This window comes from Oncorhynchus clarkii, chromosome 9 (genome assembly GCF_045791955.1).
Source record: "Oncorhynchus clarkii lewisi isolate Uvic-CL-2024 chromosome 9, UVic_Ocla_1.0, whole genome shotgun sequence".
NCBI lineage: Eukaryota > Metazoa > Chordata > Actinopteri > Salmoniformes > Salmonidae > Oncorhynchus > Oncorhynchus clarkii.
Window position 1 is genome coordinate 60,786,556 of NC_092155.1, and position 23,201 is coordinate 60,809,756.

General features: G+C 44.8%; 1 protein-coding gene across 3 annotated transcripts; it reads right to left on the reverse strand.

The window, feature by feature from the left end:
* Positions 1–26: 26 nt before the first annotated feature.
* LOC139416667 (lysine-specific demethylase 5C-like) lies at positions 27–22,186 on the reverse strand. 3 transcript variants are annotated; one of them, XM_071165616.1, is made up of 28 exons: positions 21,509–22,186; positions 19,767–19,914; positions 19,448–19,525; positions 19,172–19,294; positions 18,830–19,000; positions 18,486–18,617; positions 13,354–13,413; positions 12,177–12,300; positions 11,763–12,040; positions 11,157–11,315; positions 10,019–10,138; positions 9,743–9,901; positions 9,357–9,538; positions 8,988–9,150; positions 8,759–8,878; positions 8,446–8,640; positions 8,001–8,182; positions 7,777–7,901; positions 7,494–7,641; positions 7,297–7,381; positions 6,789–7,162; positions 6,504–6,642; positions 6,075–6,254; positions 5,730–5,849; positions 3,159–4,005; positions 2,778–2,977; positions 1,349–1,537; positions 27–1,192 (listed from the first exon to the last, which is right to left on the reverse strand). In XM_071165616.1, the coding sequence occupies exons 1-28, from the start codon at positions 21,511–21,513 to the stop codon at positions 1,184–1,186; spliced, it is 4,815 nt and encodes a 1,604-aa protein (XP_071021717.1). In that variant the 5' UTR covers positions 21,514–22,186; the 3' UTR covers positions 27–1,183. The 3 variants fall into 3 exon arrangements, with proteins under 3 accessions (XP_071021717.1, XP_071021716.1, XP_071021718.1); XM_071165615.1 differs by having other exon boundaries at positions 18,486–18,620; positions 21,509–22,185; XM_071165617.1 differs by lacking the exon at positions 13,354–13,413 and having other exon boundaries at positions 18,486–18,620; positions 21,509–22,171.
* Between the last annotated feature and the right edge of the window lie 1,015 nt (positions 22,187–23,201).

Below are 23,201 nucleotides of genomic sequence, written 5' to 3' on the forward strand. Positions count from 1 at the left end.
AATAGAAAGGACAAGAGGGACAGGAGTCAAAAGATTCCTAAAAGAATTCTAAACCTTTATTTTCTAACGAGTGAAAAACAAAAAAAGGTAAACATTGAAATGAAAAGTTCATACACAAACTCGACCACTGCGTGTCTGCAATATCAATAATAATAATAATAATAATAATAATTCGAACCCAGAGGAGACAAAGTAAATTGTGATAGAAGTGAAGTGTTACTTTAGTTTGGAAGGAGAGGGAAGAAAGTTGAGGAACAGACTGAAAAACAGGACAGAGGATCAAATAATTAGTCTGAGGGGCGAAATCATAGAATGAAAACAAATGAAAGAGTCAGTGGTGACAGAGAGATAGAATGTGAGAGAGGTGAGAGGTACAGATACCTATTTTGGGAAAGTAGCACCAAAAACATGAATGCCTGTTTTTCACACTTCCCTAAATATCCAAAATGGGCTTTATTGAAAATGCAAAGTCCCCTCCAACAGCCCAGCCTTAAACAAGAACCAATACAAAACAAATACAAGCATTACCACGGTGACCATTATCACCTAGGATACAATGTCATTCACAACCTTCCAACGAACTGAACTTCAGCTTTAAGTTAGCTTCATGTCCAAAATCCCAAGAAAAATGGATCATGAAATAATTCATTCCTACTTCAGTAAGTGGGTAAACAACTGGATCTCCTTGTCTGTCTGTGTTCGACAAGCTTGTGTCAAACTAGCATTTAATATAGCTGAGAACACATAGCATATTGACTGACTGAGTAACAGACTGACCTCAGAGAACTGGATCCCTAATTAAGACCAAGATAACTGCTCTCCTATGACAATGCCAGCCAGCTTACACTCCAAAACACTTTCACAGGGAGGATGGAGGGAGGTAGATAGAGAAAAAGAGAGAGGGGGTGTAAAGTACAGGGCAGAAGAGAGGAATGTGCTGGTATGTTCAAGGGGGATGGAGAATGAGACAGGAGTGTAGAATCTAGATGTAGGATCTCAAAGAGAATCAGTGTTAGTGTTTGAATGTGATAGGCGTGGGAGCTGTATAGAGGGGGGGTAGGCAGGGGAGCAGCCTGCATTTCTTTCCACAGTTTGACAATGTCTTTCCGCCCAGAATCTGTCCATTCTATCCCTCTCCAAACGTTTGACCATTCTTTACTCCAGAGCTGCATCCATAACCATATCACAAGATCTGAGTGAGAGAAAGCGAGAGAAGCCTGAGTTAAACTGGTTAACCTTTTTTAAAACATGTATTATAACTAATGTATATATATTTCATGAACAAAATTGAGGTGGGTCTAACAGAATATAAACAAAAATAAGAAAACAAAGTGAGGAGGTCAGTTACCTCGGGGTGTGTCTGGATGGGTATGTGAGGGGGTGTGTGGTTGAGGGGACAGGTCTTCTTGCACTCCGAGGCGTCCAGGGACCGGGGTGTTCCCTCCACCCCTGTGACGCCCCTCTGGCTCTTCCTCTTCCTCTTGGAGTCTTTAGCCCGCCCCCCACGGCCTGCTCCCTTCTGCTCCTGGAGCTCAATCTAAGGACAGGGGTCAGGACAAAAACATGATCCACTACATAACCAAAAGTATGTGGATACCTGTTCGTCAAACATCTCAGTCCAAAACCATGAGCATTAATATAGAGTTAGTCCCCCCGTTGCCGCTATTACAGCCTCCACTCTTCTGGGAAGGCTTTCCACTAGATGTTGAAACATTGCTGCCGGGACTTGCTTCCATTTAGCCACAAGAACATACATGACGTCGAGCACTGATGTTGGGCGATTAGGCCTGGCTCACAGTCGGCGTTCCAATTCATCCCAAAAGGTGTTTGATGGGGTTGAGGTCAGGGCTCTGTGCAGGCCAGTCAAGTTCTTCCACACCAATTTCGACAAACCATTTCTGTATGGACATCGCTTTGTGCATGGGGGCATTGTCATGCTGAAACAGGAAAGAGACTTCCCCAAACTGTTGCCACAAAGTTGGAAGCACAGAATCGTCTATAATGTCATTGTACGCTGTATCGTTAAGATTTCCCTTCGCCTAGCCCGAACCATGAAAAAACAGCCCCAGACCATTATTCCTCCTCCAAACTTTACAGTTGGCACTACGCATTGGGGCAGGTAGCATTCTCCTGGCATCCGCCAAATCCAGTCGGACTGCCAGATGGTGAAGCATGATTCATCACTCCAGGGAACACGTCTCCACTGCTCCAGAGTCCAATGGTGGTGAGCTTTACACCACTCAAGTCGACGCTTGGCATTGAGCATGGTGATCTTAGGCTTGTGTGCAGCTGCTCGGCCACAGAAACCCATTTCATGAAGCTCCCAACGAACAGTTCTTGTGGTGACGTTGCTTCCAGAGGCAGTTTGGAACTGTGTTGCAATCTAGGACAGACGATTTGTGTGCGCTACGCGCTTTAGCGATCCCGTTCTGTGAGCCTGTGTGATCTACCACTTCGCGGCTGAGCCGTTGTTGCTCCTAGACGTTACCACTTCACAATAACAGCACTTACAGTTGACCGGGGCAGAAATTTGACACACTGACTTGTTGGAAAGGTTGCATCCTATGACGGTGCCACATTGAAAGCCACTGAGCTCTTCGGTAAGGCCATTCCACTAATTTGAAGGGGTGTCCACACAAACAAGTATCTTCCCACACTTCAGTGTTTTAAAGTAATTGAGCTACTAACTATTACTAAATTGTACATTTCAACACCACCATAGGAGTTAAGCTAATACAACATACACAGCTAAAGTTAGAGGTTTCCTAGTCTCTCACCAGTATGAGTGTTCTGAGTGTGTGTCTGTGTGGTTCTAAAGCAGCCTGCAGGACTCTGTGAATGGTGCTGGTCTGGTCCAGAGACACCTCCAGCAGGTCTCCCTCTAGCTGTAACTCCTCTAGCTGGGTCCTGGTGGTCAGGGACAGCTCTATCACCGGGCCTTTTAGTGATGGGACTAGCGGCAGCAGAGAGCCCACACCTGGGTGGAGGTACAAAGGGATAAAGTCAGATAGATGGCGCACGTGTGTGTGTGTGTGTGTGTGTGTGTGTACACACACAGGGGTACAGTCAGATACATGGTATGCGTCTACAGTAAAGGGGTACATTCAGACAGGGAAAAAGTTAAATCATGGACTGGAGTTCAAATGTTGTCTACTAACCTGTAACATTGTGGTGAGACTTTACTTTTTTGCTTACGCCGTTTTCACATCCAGCCTGCATGCCGCCATTCATCTCTTTCTTTAGGGTCTTCTTGGGAGAGTTCTCCTCTGTGAGGTCTATCACTCCATCTCCTTCTCCTCCCTCTGAATCTGATAGCACTATCACCGACTCACAGTTCCCTTTCTTTCCGTCCTCCTCCTCCCTGTGAGGCTGGTTCTGTTTAAGCTCCTGCAGCTTCTCTAGTGCCCCCTGTATCTCTGGGCTGTCCAGTGCCTCCTTGGCACGCCCCTGCCAGGTGATGGCCCTCTCTGTGAGACACTGCAGAGCCTCTCCCTCTGGCAGACGGACGGGCAGCCTCTGGAGCGCCACCAGCAGGGCCAGGATGGTCTCCAGACGCGGGCGCCGCGAGCGCTGGCACCGCGGGCACAGGAAGCGTGAGTCCCAGTCCCACCAGCAGAGGGGGTTGGTGGGGTGCCCTGAGGAGGAGGGCAGGAGGGAGGGGAACGGGACACACCCACCATGGAACCAGTCTTTACACAGGTGGCAGCGCAGCAGAGGGGGGCGTGGCGCCCGGCCACACACACACACTGACTGAGGAGGAGTGCTGCTGCCTGTCGTTGTGTGGTTACTGTCCCCGTTCTCCTTTCCACAGTTCTCAGAGTGGAGGGCTGTGTCTAGCTCCATGGGGTCCTCCCCCCACCTCCCACCTCCATTCTCCTTGTCCTCCCGCTCTGTCTTGATCTCTTTCTCAGCCTTCTTCTCCACACCTGGTTTAGACAGGTTGACCTTCTGGAGCCTCAGCAGAGCCTCTTTCTCCTGGTGCTCTCCCTCTTTAAACGCCATCACCTAGAGGGACAGACAGATTATGCACTACCCTGTACTTTTAAGTAATTGTCATGTCTTGTCTAGTTGTCATCTCTGCCTTTTGTTTGTATTAGTCTGAGGCCCCGTCGACAAAACTGTTGACAAATCAAGTTGTTTGAATTTGGTTATGACATACTGTTATATAAGTATTCATACACATAGCTCATATAAACAAAGACAGTCCGTCGTAAGAACACATACACCCAGCCACAAGACTGACCCCCTCTATTGGTTGGATGCTCAGGATAAGGCTCTGCTGTGCACCAATGGGGCTTCTGCTCTGGCTAGAGCAAGGCCCGCCTCCAACCCTCCGACCAGTCAAGAAGACCGAAACGACAAGACTCCACCTACTTTATTCTATGTATAAAAATGAATGTAACCGTTGTATAGGCCTCTTTTTCACCTGGCTCCTTGCCGAGTTATGTGAACTAGGTCCGTGCACGTAAAACTGCGGGACAAGATATCTCTGACTCATTAAAACTGTCTTTTGTTACAACTGAAATCCACTCTGTCCAACGTCCGTGATTTGGTCTCAACTCTCCAGTTTTTGAACACTAACAAAACTGACACCTGCAATGTTCCCTCAAAATTGTGAAAATGTGCAACTTCCAAGCTTTTACAGTAAACACTGAGGTTTTATCCACTTTAACTTAGTTTCAGACAGTGGTTGAGTAGGCTACTGTGGCTGATGGATCATAATGTAGGCCTGCCAGTGGACTACCATCAAAAACAATGGAGAAGATGCATAGCATAACATTTTAACATGGAAATAGCTGTTCTATCATTCAGCCTACGGTAGCAGACAATGTGTGGTGTTCAATGTAGGCCTACATTCCATGAGACTTGAAAAAAACATGCAGGGCTTGACAGTAACCTGTTTATCCACTTCTCCTTGGCTGAAGGATGTGACTGAAAATGTTGTTTGATGCAAGAAACCACGTTACAAAATAAACTGCATTAATATTCCCATACCATTATTACAGAGAAGACAAATTTTACTACCCTCTGCCTATTGGCTAAATACAACACTTCCCCCTTGAAGCCAAAAAAAGCTCTTTACTGGACTGGCATTTCAAAGATAGAAATCTACACGTGTTGTGTTCCTGTAGGAAGCAATCATTCCCCTGTTGCTGACTACAAATCTATAACTGAGCTAATAACACACTAACTAGCAAAGGATATGAACAAATGTGCACATGCAGCTCTCGCTTTGATCTCAAAACAAGCACATCTACTCACGACCGCTCATCCTGTAAACACAGTCCAGTTGGCTCAGATCCATATATAGCAAGGGTCTAGTTGCATATAGTCCTACTGCAGCTCTGATTAGTTATGCCAAACAGGTCTGGAGGGTTGAATCGTGCCTGTCAATTCAATAAAATCCTACTCTCATGGGTTCTGCCTTACTAAGTTTGACATACTAAGCCTTGCATAGTTCGTTTTGTTTCGATATGTCGTATTGAAAGTGGCTAATGTTGATTCGATCACAATTCCCACAGTAAAAAGAAACGTTGATAGTGTTAACTAAGGAGAAAAACTCTAGAAAGTTGAGTGGAGTTCAATCTCGTGCTTCTTTGCGCAGGCTAATATTACTTCTGCCCGGCAGTCCCAAGATGCTGCGCGCCCGTGTGCAGCTTAGAGGGAACATTGGACACTGGTAAATAACACACTAGAACCTGGCTAGGCCAGACTCTATACAGACTCACAATGGCACCAGGGTCTCTCAGGTCCTGAGCAGAGAGGCCCAGAGTGTTGGTATCTGGGTCACCTAATGGATCCGTCTCTTCTCCCCTCTCCTTACGTTTCTCCACACACGGACACAACACCTGCAGCAAGAAAAATATGTGATGATGCTGTTAGTAAGACCCACACATCCACAGACAAATTAAAATAAGGGCTAACACTAACAATATTCACATGCACCCAATTCTCTTTCTGGTGTTCCCTGAAGTGTTAGTGATTGATATGTGCGGCAAATACCAATCTTTTAACCACTGTAGATAAAGAACTAAAACGGCTCACAAACGCACTCCACCCCTGGCCTCTCTGACCTGTAGCAGGCTGTGCTGGCTGCTCTTCTTCAGGAAGGTCTTGGAGGCCTTGTCTCTCCAGGAGTGGGCGCTGGCTACCTGCAGCTCCAGCTGCCTCAGCTCCTCCATCCTGACAGGGAGGTCTCTCCCTATTGCCACCAAGCCCTCCAGGTCATCCAGACACGGGTAGTGCTCCCCATTCTACAGTACACACACGGAAGAGGAAGAGAAGGGGAGGTTAATGGAGGACAAGCCAGGGTTACATTCAGCAGGGCACAACATTGTGGAACATTCACATGTATTATGTTGAACAAACATGCCTCTGACATTTACAATAAATAATTCACATCCGCTGTATTTATGCATTTTCTATCTGCGACATTACACAACGTTTGCCTATTGAACGTGGTTATAAGTTTATAATAGACAGCAGGAGTTGGTTCTACTTGCCTGGATCTCCTCCAGGTCAGTGACCCAGGCCTTGGCTCGGCTCAGACAGCCCTGGAGAGACAGGATGTTGGGCAGCTTGACTGGGATGAGCTGGGCCTCGTTTACTATGGCATCCAGGGTGGACAGAGGGTGCTTCTGCCTGCAATCACACCAGGAGAGAGAGGGGACATTAGGAAGAGCAGACAACCTGAGAACTTGTGTGTAAGTGAGAGATGAGAAAGAAAGACCGATTGAGTGAGACAGTGAGGAGAAAGAGAGATTCAGTATGAGTCATGTGTCCCTCACCGTTGCTCCAGGCAGATCTGGGCCTTCTCCTCCCATCGTTCTGCTATAGTCAGGAGCTCCTGAAGCTCTGCCATGGCTGTTTCCACCGAGACGCTCTGGGGAACATTGCAGCCCACCTCGATCAAGTTCCTGAGGACCGCCAGGGTCATCTCACCGCCCTCGGGCCCCAGGGTCTGCCGCACCTCGCCCAGCCAGCGGCCCTGCTCCTGCAGCCCCTTAAGGAGCTCACACTCTGGGGCATCGACCGGCAGGCCAGCCCCCTTCTCCAACAGGGCCTGCAGTTGTTCTGGGGGAGCGGAGTCTCGCCGCCAGTCCCGGTCGCTCACTAGAGCCCGGGACTGAGTCTGGAACTCTTCTATTGTACGCAGAACTGCCTGAGAGAGAGGGAATTAAAAAAGGAATGAAAGGAAGTAGGGGAGGAAGAGCAGTGTGGACATTAACAATGTTCCAGCTACAGCAGGTTTACTGGTTTCCTCTGGGGGCTCAGATCTAGCTGGTGGATACTGACCTGTACATCCTCCAGCTGGCTCATCACACAGGGCAGGTTCTCCATCTTCTCCACTAGAGCCTTCAGCTCTGCCAGAGTCATCCTCCTACAAACACATACACAATAGTGTGTGCTACTGTGGGTGTGTCATTGAGCAGTCCAATGCAGTTGTGGGTATGGCAGTGTTCGATATGATTTAGGTCATGTGAGTGTGTTACCTGGTCTGTGTCTTGTTGAGAAGTTCAGTGCTTGTCTGCTGACAGTTATGTGTGTCAGTGAGGACAGTGTTGAGTCTCTGGAGCAGCTCGTTGTCAGGGAACTTCTTCTCTGCTGCCTCTGCCTTCAGGACCTCCAGGTCTGTGATGCCTGGAGTTAAAACACAGTCCGTGTCATTACACACCTTTTGGAACAGTTGTTATTCTCACCCATCTAACTCACACAATTCTAGAACAGTGTGTTCTACCTTCCCATCTTATGGGTTGTGTCTATGGCATTTCCCACCTATCTTGTTGCCCTCTTCCTGCTCCAGAGCCTCTTTCACTCTGTTGGCCCAGGAATCAAACACCTCAGCTCGCACTTTGAGCCGATGTAACATGGCAAACAGCTCATCCAGAGTGTACCTGTACCTGGTAGGGAGGAGGAAGAGACAGGTGAGGCGCTAGTGGTAAACAAACGAAACATGGAGAGAAAGAGAGACTCACACAGAGACAGTGGGTCAGTAGTACCTGAGGTAGAGCTTGTCTGTGGGGCAGCTACAGAGGTCCTGTGTGTGGTAGAGACAGACGAGGCGTTCAGGGCAGTTGGAACAGGCCAGGGCAGACAGGAAGCAGGTCGTCTTGCAATTATCACACTGCCTCTCGTCATCAGGCAGCAGCTCGAACGCCTCCCTCTCTGCCTCTGTGATACCCTGAAAGACCACGACACACAGGGCTTTAGGAAACCACGACACATGCAAGAGCAACACTGTATACAAGATGACAGTCAGTATTATGCAAGATACCACAACAAGCACCAACATTTCTAAGAAACCAAACAGACAACATTACGCAAGAAACCACAACAATCAAATTGCTCCCACAAACCAGTCATTTTACTTACTGCTGAAGTCAGTGACCAAACCACAGATAGTCCTGTCTTTCAGACGCTCAACTTCTAGATTAATAGTCTCACCCTCTCCAGCAGGCCCTTGCGTAGCTTCCTTTCCTCCTGGACGATGATGAACATCTCTCTGTGCGTGGCAGCGGCCAGGTTGAGGTCTAGCTTCTCAGGGCAGGCGGCCATCTTACAGGTCAGCTCCTCGTGAGAGAAAACACAGTACCGCCGCAGACGACGGTAGTGCTCGATACAGGAGCGCCCTGCAGGCAGCTGGCGGAGGGAAGGGAGAGAAACAGCAGAGGGAAACAGAGGGAGAAAGAGAAAACCAAGGGGAAATTAAGAATTTTGAAAAGACTACATAAAAACACCCCTTGGAATAGAGGCATACCCAGTCTGCAGTGCAGAAGTTAACGGCTTCAGCAAAATTATATCCCTGATTGAAGCCGCTGTGGTAAGCCCTGGGGAACGTGATGACAAACTCGCCAGCACACTGGTTGGTGCGTACAACCTGTCAATCAAATGGAAAGGAGGTTATCAGCATGGACATTTCTCACAGTATTATCGATCATCACTAGAATATGAAGATGTGTGTGATGTGTACATGTGTCATTACTCACTGGGACCCCGTGAGACATGAGGATGTTGGGGTTCATAATAGTAACCAGCTGGTGGAGGAGGTCAGGCTGGGACTCAAACAGCTCTGGGGTCAGCTTCTTCATCACCTCTTCTAACCGTTCTGCTGCTACAGAGGGAACCCCGTACCACGTCTTAGGCTCACCCCTGCAGGAGGAGGGGGCAGAAGGGAACAGCTTTAGTCACACTAACAATATCTATCAGTCAGTACATCTAGAATGCTGTATAAAGACAGTGGACCTAAAAGGACAATCATCTCAACCATCTACAGATGAACTGCCTATTCATTTCTCATGTCTCCTGTACGGTTTGTAACATGTCCTGTAGTGTGTGGTAGTTAGTGTCCTATTTACCAGTGCAGGTAGTTGATGGAGTAGCTCCAGTGGTCTTCGATGTGCCAGCAGAAGGCTGAGAAGACCATGCCCACGTACAGCCAGGGCACCTTCATACCAGAGATATCGGCGTTGATGTGGCACAGCACCGACTGCTCCAGCACCGGCATCACATTTAGGTTCCAGCCACTGCGGGCATAATCCTGCAGACAGAGGACCGTGTACAGGTAATGGTTTAGAGGAACTGTATATAGTGTTACATGAAGTAATAGTAAATAACTTTCTAAATCCCTCAATTAGGGGAAACAGAACCATGTAGAGAAACTGGCATATGAAGACCTACAGGAGTGAAATGAGCAGTTGAATTAAGGAGAGACAGAAAGGAAGATAGTTTAGTAGCTAGTTACCGCTTCCTCTTGTGAGAGGTTCTTCTTGCCATTGTTCATGGGGAATCCACTGCCAAACTCTTTAGAGTGGATGTCGGCGCCATACTCCACTGTCACATCCTCCTCTATGCTACTAACCAAGCGCCAGAACTCTTTCTCCACCAGCTCTGTAGGAACCATCTTCACACACAAAGGTTGTTACTAACAAGATAAAACTCAACCGATGTTCAGAATGAATAACAGTTTCTGTCCACAGAGTAAAGCATTTGTCTTTTAGGTTTGTACAGGGCTACGTACATGGACAGGCATATTGAAGTAGTCTGCTTTGTATGTGTCTGCCATCTCCCCAAAACTCTGCAGGGTGTATTCTCTGGTAGCCTGCTCAAAACCGAAGGCCTCCGCTGGTCTTTTACACTCCTACAGGGAAGTAGAGGAGAGGCAGACATGAGGGCATTGAAGAGATGGATTGGACAGAGGCAAAGAAAATAATTACAGATGAATATAATGCTAAGTTGATTCCCAGTGATTTTCCTAACTGGTTTACTTAAGTGATAATGCCCTCGAAGCCGGTGTTTGAAGGATATAAGGGCACGTGTCAATATATCCTCCAAAACACCAGCTTCAAGGGCATTATGACTTTTAGACAACGGGTTACCAACATATTAAAATAATGATTGACATTTTTCAAAATATTTTGATTCATTTAATTAATACTATTTCATCATTCCACGAGATATAGACCTACCTGTTGTATAAATGTCAAGCCTGTGTTTTATTTTGTGTTACAATTTTATAAATCACTATTCGTTCGTTCGACATAGTGGGATTGTGTCTTAAATTAATTATGTGACGAATTGCAGTGAAAATGATTTATTGCGCAATTGCCAATAGAATAACCATGGTAAATGTAGGTACATTTACAGTCAAGCAATGTCATGTCGTGTGGTCCTAAAATCAATAGTCTTCATTTGTGAGCTAGTTACCGGTGCTTAGCAACCAATTAACAAATAAAAATTATCTTATCCATATGTTCATATAACCTAACCTGCCCAGTCTCCACTTTATCAGCAAACTTGTCTAAACAGCATGCAAAAAAAAAACAGATTGGGCAAGTTCGCTATTTATCGCAACAGTTTGAGACAAAACTATCGGTAGAGTGGAAAACACAAGTACATAAAATATATGCCATTTTTTTTAATGTGCACTATGTCATCACACACAGCCTTTTATTTACAACAAAGTCAGCCTGAAAGAAACACCTCTGGTAGGGATATTTTTCTATGCAGATTTTATAATATTCACATAAAAATCTGTCGCAAATTAGATGGAAACTTAGCAACTAACTCCCCAGGTTAAAATAGACTGGCTGCACCCACATAGAATGATGTTTGTTTGACACAACAGGATGCTGTGGTTCTCCATGACTCTCTCTCACCTCAGCCACACATTTGGGGCAGCGCCAGTTGCCCTTGGGGGCTTCAGTGAGGGGCGGCAGTAGACAGAAGGTGTGGTAGTTGTCGTCACAACCGTCACACAGCAGGAGCTTCTCATCCTCGTCGCCGCGGCCACACATCCGACACACAAACGAATCCACCTTAGCAGAAAACAGAACAGATTAGTGAGATGGAATTTAAGTTCTCCATTTAAATTGACAGTAAAAAGCATTAATTGGCGTACACCCAGTTGTTGGAAAGTTGCTAACTAACGGAATAGTAAATTTAAATGTTTTATCCATTAAATTTTTGGGCGCGTATACAGTGAGTATACCAAACATTAAGAACACCTTCCTAATATTGAGTGGTAATTCCCCCCCCCCCCCGCCACACCCACTCAGTGTAGTGTTCAACAATCTTTGTTTTTCCATTTAAAATGTCCATCCTTATGATTAGATTATCTATAACATCTGATTTAGGATCAGATAATAGAGGGCTGGATTCCCAGACAGAGAATCTCCAGTGATCACGCTCCTCAGTACAGGATTAGTCTTAATCCGTCTCTGGGCAACCGGCCCATAAGGGTGAATTGAAACTAGGCCACTTACAAACTGGGGGTTGCTGAGGTTACGTCTCAACCTCATGGTCATCTTGGTGCAGGGCCCATCACCGTTAGGGTCATCTTGGTCCTTTTCATCATGTCTGTCTCCACCATCATCATCATCATCTTCCCCTTTCTTCACTTTATTCTTGACCGTGACATCAGAAGGAGGCGGTGGAGTGGGGGTGACTGTGCTGGAGTCTCCCTCTTTGACCTCTCCTGGTTCCTCCTTGTCCTGGACCGCAGCAACTGCATCACGGACAGTCACAGTCTGAGGCAGCTCTTCTGGAAGGAGACCAGCAGTAACCTTACCCAGCATTCAACACAGACTGACTTGATAAGAGACTGCATCTGAAATTGCACCGTATTCTACTTTTTCCAGACACACCCAGTGGTGAGGGAGGGGGGTGAGTTGTGTTACCTTTCTTGGGGATGCTCTTATTCCTGGGAACCAGTCCTAGCCCCATCATCTTAGGCCCTGCCCCGTAGATCTGTAGTTTCTTCAGCTCAGGGTTCTTCTCTATGTCCTCCTCTGTGGGGTCAGGCTAGGGGACAGAGGTTGAAGGTCAGTAAGGAGATGTGGAGGTAGCAACTCCAATACACTTTCAACTATACTGAGAGGGAATGGAGAAACAGAAGGGACAAGGAATCAGGAGAGAAAGAGGATGAGGGAGAATATCAGCAACTGACGTACTAGAGGAGAGGACTGGCTAAGAGAGTAGCAACACTACCAGTACATCTGTGACAATTGAGTTATTAAACAAAGGTAAAGACACACCACTCTTTAAGCAAAAGCAACAAAACACGCACCTACACACACGTAGCAACAAAGGAAACTCATTTGGGGAACCAACATACAAGTTTTAACTGAGCTAAACAGTGGTCACATTTTTATATAAAAACACCAACAAAACGGTAGTGAGGTGTCCTCGGCCTCAGATCCTAAATCTGTAAAATTGTGTTTCTAACTTCTGAAGGGGCAATGCTTGAGGCCATGAATGTAAAAGGCTTCTTTTGCATATTCCAAATATTTGACTTACTCCCAAATTAAACTGTCTAACAGGGTTTTTGCCAAACACAACCTACCGGTTTTTAACTGAGTGGTGCACTCTAATAGAACACATGTAGTCACAATAGCACTGCAGCAGACCGGGGTATGAAAGCGTTAACAGTCAACAGCAACGCAATGATGCACAGAGACCTAGCAGTAAAGCCACCCAAGAAAAGTACAAATGAGAGCAAGAGATCGAGAGAGAGAGAGATTGAGAGAAAGATCAACACTGATTTCACAAACAAGGACAGGTGAGACCGCTTAATGCTGATGCATTTACACAGGCTGTTTCCAGGAACAAACAGTCTGAGTGGGTGTGTGAGTGGAATAAGGGCTAAACACAGATAAAGCTTGATGTCAGGCTGATGAATGGTGAGGTTTGTCAATAGTTATAAAACGAGAGCAAAGGGCGCCTGGCACAAAATGAAGGTCGAGAGACAGAGGGGTTTGTTTCTAAAGAAACAGAGCCAGCTAGAGAGACGGGGCGAGAAGAGAGCCAGGAAGGAGCGAGAGCGGGCAGGCGCATTGCACTCAAGAGAGACAGTACCGATGCAGAGATGTGTTGAGAGCCAGTAGTGAGAGGGTGGGAAGCAGAATCCTCTGGACCCTGCATGGGGAGACAACAGCAACAATGGACTGAGACAGGAGGAGGAAAAAGAGGAGCTGAGAAAAAAAAGAAAAAAAATAATTGAAGGGAACAGGGCTGAATGGAAAAAAAGGCATATGGAGAGAGATGGATATAACATCAAATATTCTAATATATAGGCCTTGGTGTGGGACAACAATGTGCTAGCCAAATATAATTGTGCTTGTATTGATAACGTCACAAGCACTTTTTGATCTGTATATACAGTGGGGCAAAAAAGTATTTAGTCAGCCACCAATTGTGCAAATTCTCCCACTTAAAAAGATGAGGCCTGTAATTTTTAACATAGGTACACAACTATGACAGACCAAATGAGATTTTTTTTCTCTCCAGAAAACCACATTGTAGGATTTTTAATGAATTTATTTGCAAATTATGGTGGAAAATAAGTATTTGATCACCTACAAACAAGCAAGATTTCTGGCTCTCACAGACCTGTAACTTCTTCTTTAAGAGGCTCCTCTGTCCTCCACTCGTTACCTGTATTAATGGCACCCGTTTGAACTTGTTATCAGTATAAAAAGACACCTGTCCACAACCTCAAACAGTCACACTCCAAACTCCACTATGGCCAAGACCAAAGAGCTGTCAAAGGACACCAGAAACAAAATTGTAGACCTGCACCAGGCTGGGAAGACTGAATCTGTAATAGGTAAGCAGCTTGGTTTGAAGAAATCAACTGTGGAAGAAATTATTAGGAAATGGAAGACATACAAGACCACTGATGATCTCCCTCGATCTGGGGCTCCACGCAAGATCTCACCCCGTGGGGTCAAAATGATCACAAGAACGGTGAGCAAAAATCCCAGAACCACACGGGGGGACCTAGTGAATGATCTGCAGAGAGCTGGGACCAAAGTAACAAAGCCTACCATCAGTAACACACTACGCCGCCAGGGACTCAAATCCTGCAGTGCCAGACGTGTCCCCCTGCTTAAGCCAGTACATGTCCAGGCCCATCTGAAGTTTGCTAGAGAGCTTTTGGATGATCCCGAAGAAGATTGGGAGAATGTCATATGGAAAGATGAAACCAAAATAACTTTTCGGTAAAAACTCAACTCGTCGTGTTTGGCGGACAAAGAATGCTGAGTTGCATCCAAAGAACACCAAACCTACTGTAAAGCATGGGGGTGGAAACATCATGCTTTGGGGCTGTTTTTCTGCAAAGTGACCAGGACGACTGATCCGTGTAAAGGAAAGAATGAATGGGGCCATGTATTGTGAGACTGAGTGAAAACCTCCTTCCATCAGCAAGGGCATTGAAGATGAAACGTGGCTGGGTCTTTCAGCATGACAATGATCCCAAACACACCGCCCTGGCAACGAAGGAGTTGCTTCGTAAGAAGCATTTCAAGGTCCTCGAGTGGCCTAGCCAGTCTCCAGATCTCAACCCCATAGAAAATCTTTGGAGGGAGTTGAAAGTCCGTGTTGCCCAGCGACAGCCCCAAAACATCACTGCTCTAGAGGAGATCTGCATGGAGGAATGGGCCAAAATACCAGTAACAGTGTGTGAAAACCTTGAAGACTTACAGAAAACATTTGACCTCTGTCATTGCCAACAAAGGGTATATAACAAAGTATTGAGATAAACTTTTGTTATTGACCAAATACTTATTTTTCCACCATAATTTGAAAAATAAATTCATTAAAAATCCTACAATGCGATTTTCTGGATTTTTTTTCTGTCATAGTTGAAGTGTACCTATGATGAAAATCACAGGCCTCTCATCTTTTTAAGTGGGAGAACTTGCACAATTGGTGGCTGACTAAATACTTTTTTGCCCCACTGTAACTGAGCACTCAGAGTTCAATAATTAGAGCAGCAAATGAAAACAAGTACAGGATGCATACAGGTAGCTACAATGTTCAATGGTAGATGTGACAAAATTAACCAGTGGGTGGTGGGGGGGGAAACGACAAACAGAGACAGGAGAAAGAGACGGGTATAGAGCAGACCTACCCCACTATTAAATGAGTCAAAACAGGAACATTTTACATCTGGCTAGAAATGAATGAGGAAATTATCTCAGAGAAAAAAAATGTCCTTATGTGTGCTACCCTTATAGAATCCCCATACTTTAACAATGACAGCTTCTCCAACCCAGGCTTAAGGACATGTACTAGCCTGTGGCAACCTAAATGACTAGAACTGGACAAGAACCTGACACCCTCAGCACACAGGGAGACAAACACCCACCTGGAGGTGACAGCATTCCCTCCTTCATATGCCCCCCTAGACACAACTACGACAACATAACCAACAAAAACAAGTCATAACTCCTGCAGCGTTGTCGAACACCATAGTAGTCCACTTGTCCATTGTCAATGGTAGGCTTCGAGGTGACTAGTATGGTAGGTACACCTATAGCTCATCTCTTGGCAGTAGTACTGTAGACTACTTTATCACTGACCTCAACCCAAACTCTCTTCGAGCGTTTAGTCAATCCAGAGACACCCCTATCAGATCACAGCAAAACCACACTACTTGAACAGAGCTATGCTCAAATCATGAGGTATCAGAGCCAAAGGAACTGAATAACGTTAAGAGATGGAAGGAAAATAGTGTGGAAATTTACCAAAAAACTATTAGGCAACAACAAATTCTAGACAATTTCCTGGACAAAAGGCTTCACTGTAATAGTGAAGGAGTGGAAGAGCTGGGACACAGATTAAATTAATTTGTATTAATGACTAATTTGGCCTATTGACATTTAAAATAGATTATGTTATGAATACGACAATAACATACACTACATGACAAAAAGTATGTGGACACCTGCTTGTTGAACATCTCATTCCAAAATCATGGGCATTAATAAGGAGTTGGTCCCCCCTTTGCTGCTATAACATCCTCCACTCTTCTGGGAAGGCTTTCCACTAGATGGAACATTGCAGCAGGGGCTTCCATTCAGCCAGAAGAGCATTAGAGAGATCTGGCACTGATGTTGGGCGATTAGGCCTGGTTCGCAGTCGGTGTTCCAATTCATCCCAAAGTGTTCGATGGGGTTGAGGTCAGGGCTCTATGCAGGCCAGTCAAGTTCTTCAACACCAATCTCAACAAATCGTTTCTGTATGGACCTTCCTTTGTGCACACAAGCATTGTCATGCTGAAACAGGAAAGAGACTCCCCCAAACTGCCACAAAGTTGGAAGCACAGAATCGTCTAGAATGTCATTGTACGCTGTATCGTTAAGATTTCCCTTCGCCTAGCCCGAACCATGAAAAAACAGCCCCAGACCATTATTTCTCCCCCAAACTTTTCGGTTGGCAGGTAGTGTTCTTTTGGCATCCGCCAAACCCAGATTCATCCCTCGAGAGAACGTGTTTCCGCTGCTCCAGAGTCCAAGGCGGCGTGCTTTACACCACTCAAGCCGACGCTTGGCATTGAGCATGGTGATCTTAGGCTTGTGTGCGGCTGCTCGGCCATGGAAACCTATTTCATGAAGCTCCCGACAAACAGTTATTGTGATGACGTTGCTTCCAGAGGCAGTTTGGAACTCTGTTTTTACACGCTACGTGCTTCAGCACTCGATGGTTATGTTCTGTGAGCTTGTGCTGCCTACCACTTCGAGGTTGAGCTGTTGTTGCTCCTAGGCATTTCCACTTCACAATAACAGCATTTACAGTTGACCGGGGCAGCTCTAGCAGGGCAGATATTTGACAAACTGACTTTTTGGAAAGATGCCACCATATGATGGTGCCACGTTGAAAGTCACTGAGCTTTTGAGTAAGGTCATTCAAATGCCAATGTTTGTTTATGGAAATTGCATGGCTGTGTGCTTGATTTTATACACTGGTCAGCAACGGGTGTGGCTGAAATAGCACAATCCCCTGATTTGAAGGTGCATCTTCACACACACACACACAAAAAGTATCTGCAAAATGTAAAGTGAGGTGTTTATTGCCAAAAGAAGAGACAGGTATAATTATACAAATGCAACAGTACATTTATTGGGCCTTATTCTATGGATTTCACATGATTGGGAATACAGATATGCATCCGTTGATCACAGATACCTTCAAAAATGGGCAACAGGACCTTGTGATAAAACGCAATTGTGTTCGCTGTCCATAGCTTATGCCTGTCCATTCCATAACCCCACCAAGGGGCACTCTGTTCAAAACGCTCACCCACACAACGCCATACACAGGGTCTGCGGTTGTGAGACCAGTTGGATGTACTGCGAAATTCTCTAAAAAAAAAGTTGGAGACTGCTTATGGTAGAGAACTGAACATTCAATTATCTGGAAAAAGCTCTGGTGGACATTCATGCAGTCAGAATGCCACTGCATAATCCCTCAAAACTTGAGACACCTGTGGCGTTGTGTGACAAAACTGCACATTTTAGAGTGGCCTTTTATTGTCCAGAGCACAAGGTGCTCCTGTGTGATGATCATGCTGTTTAATCAGCTTCTTGATATGCCACACCTGTCCGGTGGACAGATTATCTTGGCAAAGGAGAAATGCTCACTAACACAATTTGAGAGAAATAAGCCTTTTGTGCATATGGAAAATGTCTGGGATCTTTTATAAGAGCTCATTAAACATGGGACCAACACTTACATGTTGCGTTTATATTTTTGTTTAGTGTACATGATTATATGGGCGCATGATACAAGTTTAACTCCATGACTACTATTCAAGTACTAACAAAATCCATCACTGATAGTCTACATAGATAATAACATCTACAAATGCAACATGATTTGTGTTAATGGCAGGTGTTGTTCTCCCCAAGGTATTACACTGACAGCTCTGTAATAACCAGAGTAGAGTACTATTTTTTTTACTTCCTGTTCTCAGAAGGCAGCACATCACCCAATGAATAGATTTGGCTATTTATAGGGTGTTGATTATTCAGTGGTGGAATGTGAGCGCTTACATGAATGATCAACACGATCATGGCAATGGGTAAAAAAAAAAAAACTTCTGTTAAGATCTGTGAAAAAGGTTTTTAAATAGCACACACAAAGGGTGACAGTGTTAAAAGGGAATATATTAAGTCATTCTGGACTGTGTGCCCATAACTCACGTCTGGCTGGAGGCGATTGGCTCGGCGTCCGTAGCTGCTCATCTTGGAAGGCTGGACAGACTGGCGTAGGGGGATGGAGTGGGGCTTGTATTCTCTATCCACCTCTTCCCCATCATATAGCTTTGGCTTAGTCTGCTACACAGACAAATCCTGGGGTTAAACCCTGTTCTAATTCATGACTATAGATGGACACCATTTATTAACAGCGCAACTATCTTAACAAATAATGAATGCAAGTCATGTAGGTCAATGCATGTCAAATTCTATTTGATAGATCATAAGTTGATAGATCGCTTGTGTAAGCGCAAAAGAGCAGGAGCAAAGTGGGTGAGTGTAGCGTTTACCGGCAGGCTGGCCCCAGCATGAAACACCTCAAAGGGGTAGACAATCCTCTCGTAGTGTGAGCGCAGGAGGGAGCCAATGTTCCTGCCAGTTGGGTAACCAAGCTTCTGGGCCACACGAGCCCAACGCCGCTCCTTACTGACTATATCAAACCCTCCCTCCTCTATCACAACCTACAGCACAAAATAATACAGTAAGTGTACAGTCAGCTCAGTTTTACTGGCTTAATAAGTACAGTTGGAGTGTTAGCAATAGTAAGATCTATCACAATTTTTGTTATACTGAAGACAGACATGCAACAGAGGGTTTATTGAGAAATGACATCAGTCAGTCAGCTCCAGCACCTTGGACAGGCTGAAAAGGTCCAAGATACGCCTCTCGATGTTTGGGATCTTGAGGGAGGATCCCTGGATCTCCCAGAACTTGGCAATCCGGTCCAAGTAGTTCAGCTTGACTCGGGTCTCCGCCTGAGGAGAGGAGGGTCAGGAGTTAATATGATTAGATGGAGTGAATTTTTTTTAAAATCTTTGAGTCAACCAGAACAAGTGACTTCTAGAACAGTTATTCAATATCAAGACTCAACCATTCAGTGATAGAACATAGGATGGAGAGAGACAAACCTCTAGCTCATTGAGTCTCTGTATACGGGGTGTGAAGCGGAAACTATCCACCTCCACAGCAAAGGGTGGCTGCCAGTCCTGTAGGGGAAAGGGAACTCTTTGATCAATGTCTGTTTGATGTAAACACTTGTCATTCTGTCTCCTGCAATCTCAAGCCTTTGCTCAGCTTGTAAGAGAGAAAGACATTACTTCTGTTGTGTGCTGGACACAAATAACAGTGAGACTACATCAGATTGGTTACGGTTGGCAGAAAACAACCGCATTCAACTCTACAGGTTTCAATGGGTTAAATGATAGATGCGTATCAGTAAACACTTACAGCAGGAGGACGAATCTTGCAGATTCCAGACTTCTCTGCAATTGGACGGATCTTGGCAATATAGCCCAGGGGATCCTGAAACTCCTCCCACGATGGCTCGAACACTGGGCACTCAGGAGGCGGCACAAAGTCTTCCCCCTCCATCGCCCTGGCAAAAGGTAAGGCCAAGAATCAGCATGTCAAGTCACCACACAGTGAAGCAACTTATTTTGCAACTGTCTTAAGTGCTAATCAGAGTCCAAAGTGTGTACGAGACCGCAAAGCAGTGTTCTAGAAAATTGGATGGTTGTTTTTCATACTTTTAGAATTCTCTGCGAGGTTCAAGCAATTTCTCCAGCTGTCACCACATTCAAATGAATAGAGGACGCGTACGCAGAGAGGCGTTTGTTGGGAAGGTGTGCAGTTGGGCTATGCGTCTCCCACAGACGGTGGTCTCAGAGCCGTGTAGCTGTGTCACAATGTGCCGCCAGACTCCCTGCGTCTGTGGGCTTTGAATTACGCTTGATCACATCACCCAAATCTAAGATTGTTTATGTAATATTTGTAAACACATTAATATCTATCATAAAAATATATTTTTGTAACTTCCAATCCTATCAATAGGGGACAAGAAACATGTTGAGACAAGTTCAAAATTAGGCTAAGGGTCAAACAATCACATGGTCTTTTTCCCTTGGGATTACCCGTTATTAAAAAGTTCATAAGTACAGCTCCATAAATCTATTTGTATACATTAACAGCGCTTCAGAGTATGTTTTTCATCAGCTCAAACAAAGAGAAAGGGGCCCAAGGGAGACAACCAACATTTTTGAATGGCCATTGTTTCACAAATCTTACATGATCCTTCTACTTGTGGATAACATTTTTGAATAGAATCCTGTTCTGATATTTGGAATAAGTAAACAGAGCATCATATAATCTAGTTAAACTGCATTTAGACATGCAGTCCAATTATTTTTTACACTAATTGGTCTTTTGACCAATCACAACAGATAGTTTCACATAACTTTTTCAGAGCTGATCTGATTGGTCAAAAGACCAATTAGTGACAAAAAGACCAGAATTGGGCTGCCTGTCTAAAACGCAGCCTATGACGTCAAAAACCCAAGCCTGTTGTTAACCCAAGATGGGGGAGGAGTTCTATGTAACTGGTCACCCCTCCCCCTACCTTACAGCCACAACAAATGGATATGTCTCATAAGATGCATCAAGAGGTCAAATTGGTGTTCGGTCATCAATAGAAAATAACACACTAATAAATAATGGTGATATGAAAAAGTCCTACTGTCTGGGATGTGTTTTGTTTACTACAATTGATTTCACAAGAACTGAGGTATGTTATCTGAGAAGGCCTCCTACATTTCCTGTCAATAGAAAATAATGATAAAGACATTTGAGGAAGCTTAGTACTCAAATGTAGGGACAGATTATCAAATTGTAAAGTCCCTAATCTCAACATACAGACGTCACAGGAGTTAAGGCTAAATTACTAAAACGGAAGGCCTGATTGCACCCATCCACTTAACAAGACCAAATATGGGAGCAATCCATCCAAGTTAGGTAACAAATTCATGTTGTCATTGTCAAACACCACACAATATGGGCCATTTGGCACATATGGGTCCTTGGTGACAAGCTAGGAAAATCCCAAGGAGTTTGTGATTTTTAGCAGCTTAACTAGTTAGCTAACTTACTTGATAAGATGTATATCTAACGTTATTAGACTAACTATATAGACTTACATCATTTAGATAGCTGGTACTTGGACAGCAACTCTTCCTGACACGTTCAGCGTGGCCAAAGACGAAATAATGGATTCAGATGTCACCAATAATGGGCCGTTTAGGTGTCTTGAAAGCTCACGGGGTCTATTGTTCAGCACTGGGTCACGATTAGGGTGGCTGAAGCTAACGGTCGTTATGGCCTCCACTTTTCAGCCCCCTCCCAGGCAGCACCTCCGGTCTCAGATATCACTGCAAATTGGCGTGGAAGTTTAACTTGACATTTTGGTTACTTCTGTTTTGGACGTGTCCCAAGCCAGATGTGAATTGATAAATTTTATATCAAAATATTCCGGACAATCCCGTAGACACTTCCTTCTCCTGAGACTATCCTCCTTACTTTGTTGTTGTTTAGCTAGCTGTCGTTGGTTAGCTAGCTAACGTTAGCAAGCTAGGTCCAGTTAGCTCACGTAAAGTTGACCGTTTTCAGCCTCGCTTCCCCCTTAGACCCACTTCTATTGATGTAGAAGTGTAAAGATTATCCACTTCAAAGACTCGTTTGCTTGTACAACGAGTGACTGTGAGAATTACGTCCCCATCAAATCAATTTGTGACCAATTTCGCTATCCTCCGTTCATCCTGTCCGTGTTAGACGCCATCTTAGTTTCATCATTGCCTAAGCACAACCTTAAATCTCTCAACTACTGACTACGACAGATTAGTTATTTGAGCGGAAGAGAGGGTAGGAATTAATCCCTCCACATTCGCTCGTTTATAGAAAGTAGTTCATAGACACATTTTCTCTTATCTTGACCTATTTCACGAATTATGATGCCCATTCACTGAATTGTATCACCAATATACGCATATGTGTATATAGTTTAAAATGTGTGCCAATATTCAATGAATAAGAATGGCAGCAGACGGTACTACACATTAATTCAGATGTGGAGGATGGCAGAGTTGCATGATGCATGCACGCAGGTACGTGACACGGAGTAATATACCTACTGGCACCTCTTGCTATCAAAATGCCGTTGACGGTGATGATGATTGATTACTTTTTTTAATCATTGGTGATCTGCTTAATGCTGGGAATTGTTTGCCTGATAAAATTAAGCATAAATGAAGGACATTTTTTCCTGTTTACCTTACAAATTTACACGACTGGATGAGTGAGCCATGCCTATTATAATCTAGTTTTAAACTGAAGTCATAAATCAGTACCTACTTAATTGTTTTTATTTAACTAGGCAAGTCGGTTAAGAACAAATTCTTATTTACAATGACGGCCTACCGGGAACAGTGGGTTAACTGCCTTGTTCATGAACAGAATGACAGATCTTTACCGTGTCAGCTCGGGGATTCAACCCTGCAACCTTTCGGTTACTGGCCAAACTCTCCAACCACTAGGCTACCTGTTTTCCCATAATAGGAATTAGGCTTGTGTTGGAGACTTTACAAAAAATGAAGTACAAAGAAAAAGCTATGTTGTCCAGTCCTAGGGACCGCATTCAGTATCACACCTACAGTCTCCTCAGTCTCAAGAATAATACCTGTTCCAAGAACATCACGTCCCAGGGACATCATGATCATGGGTGGCAGAATTTGCGTTTAGCCACTAGACGGTGCTGTTGATTACATTGTAAAACAGGGTTTAGAAAGCCCAATGATAGAGCTGTGTTCATCATCCATCACATTTGCTGTCAAGAAG

Coding starts and splice junctions, on each gene's coding strand:
- LOC139416667 (XM_071165615.1), bottom strand. Junction 10,139..11,156: donor GCCCCAAATGTGTGGCTGAG/GTGAGAGAGAGT, acceptor ACTTCCCTGTAG/GAGTGTAAAAGACCAGCGGA. Junction 1,538..2,777: donor CACTCAGAACACTCATACTG/GTGAGAGACTAG, acceptor CCCTGTCCTTAG/ATTGAGCTCCAGGAGCAGAA.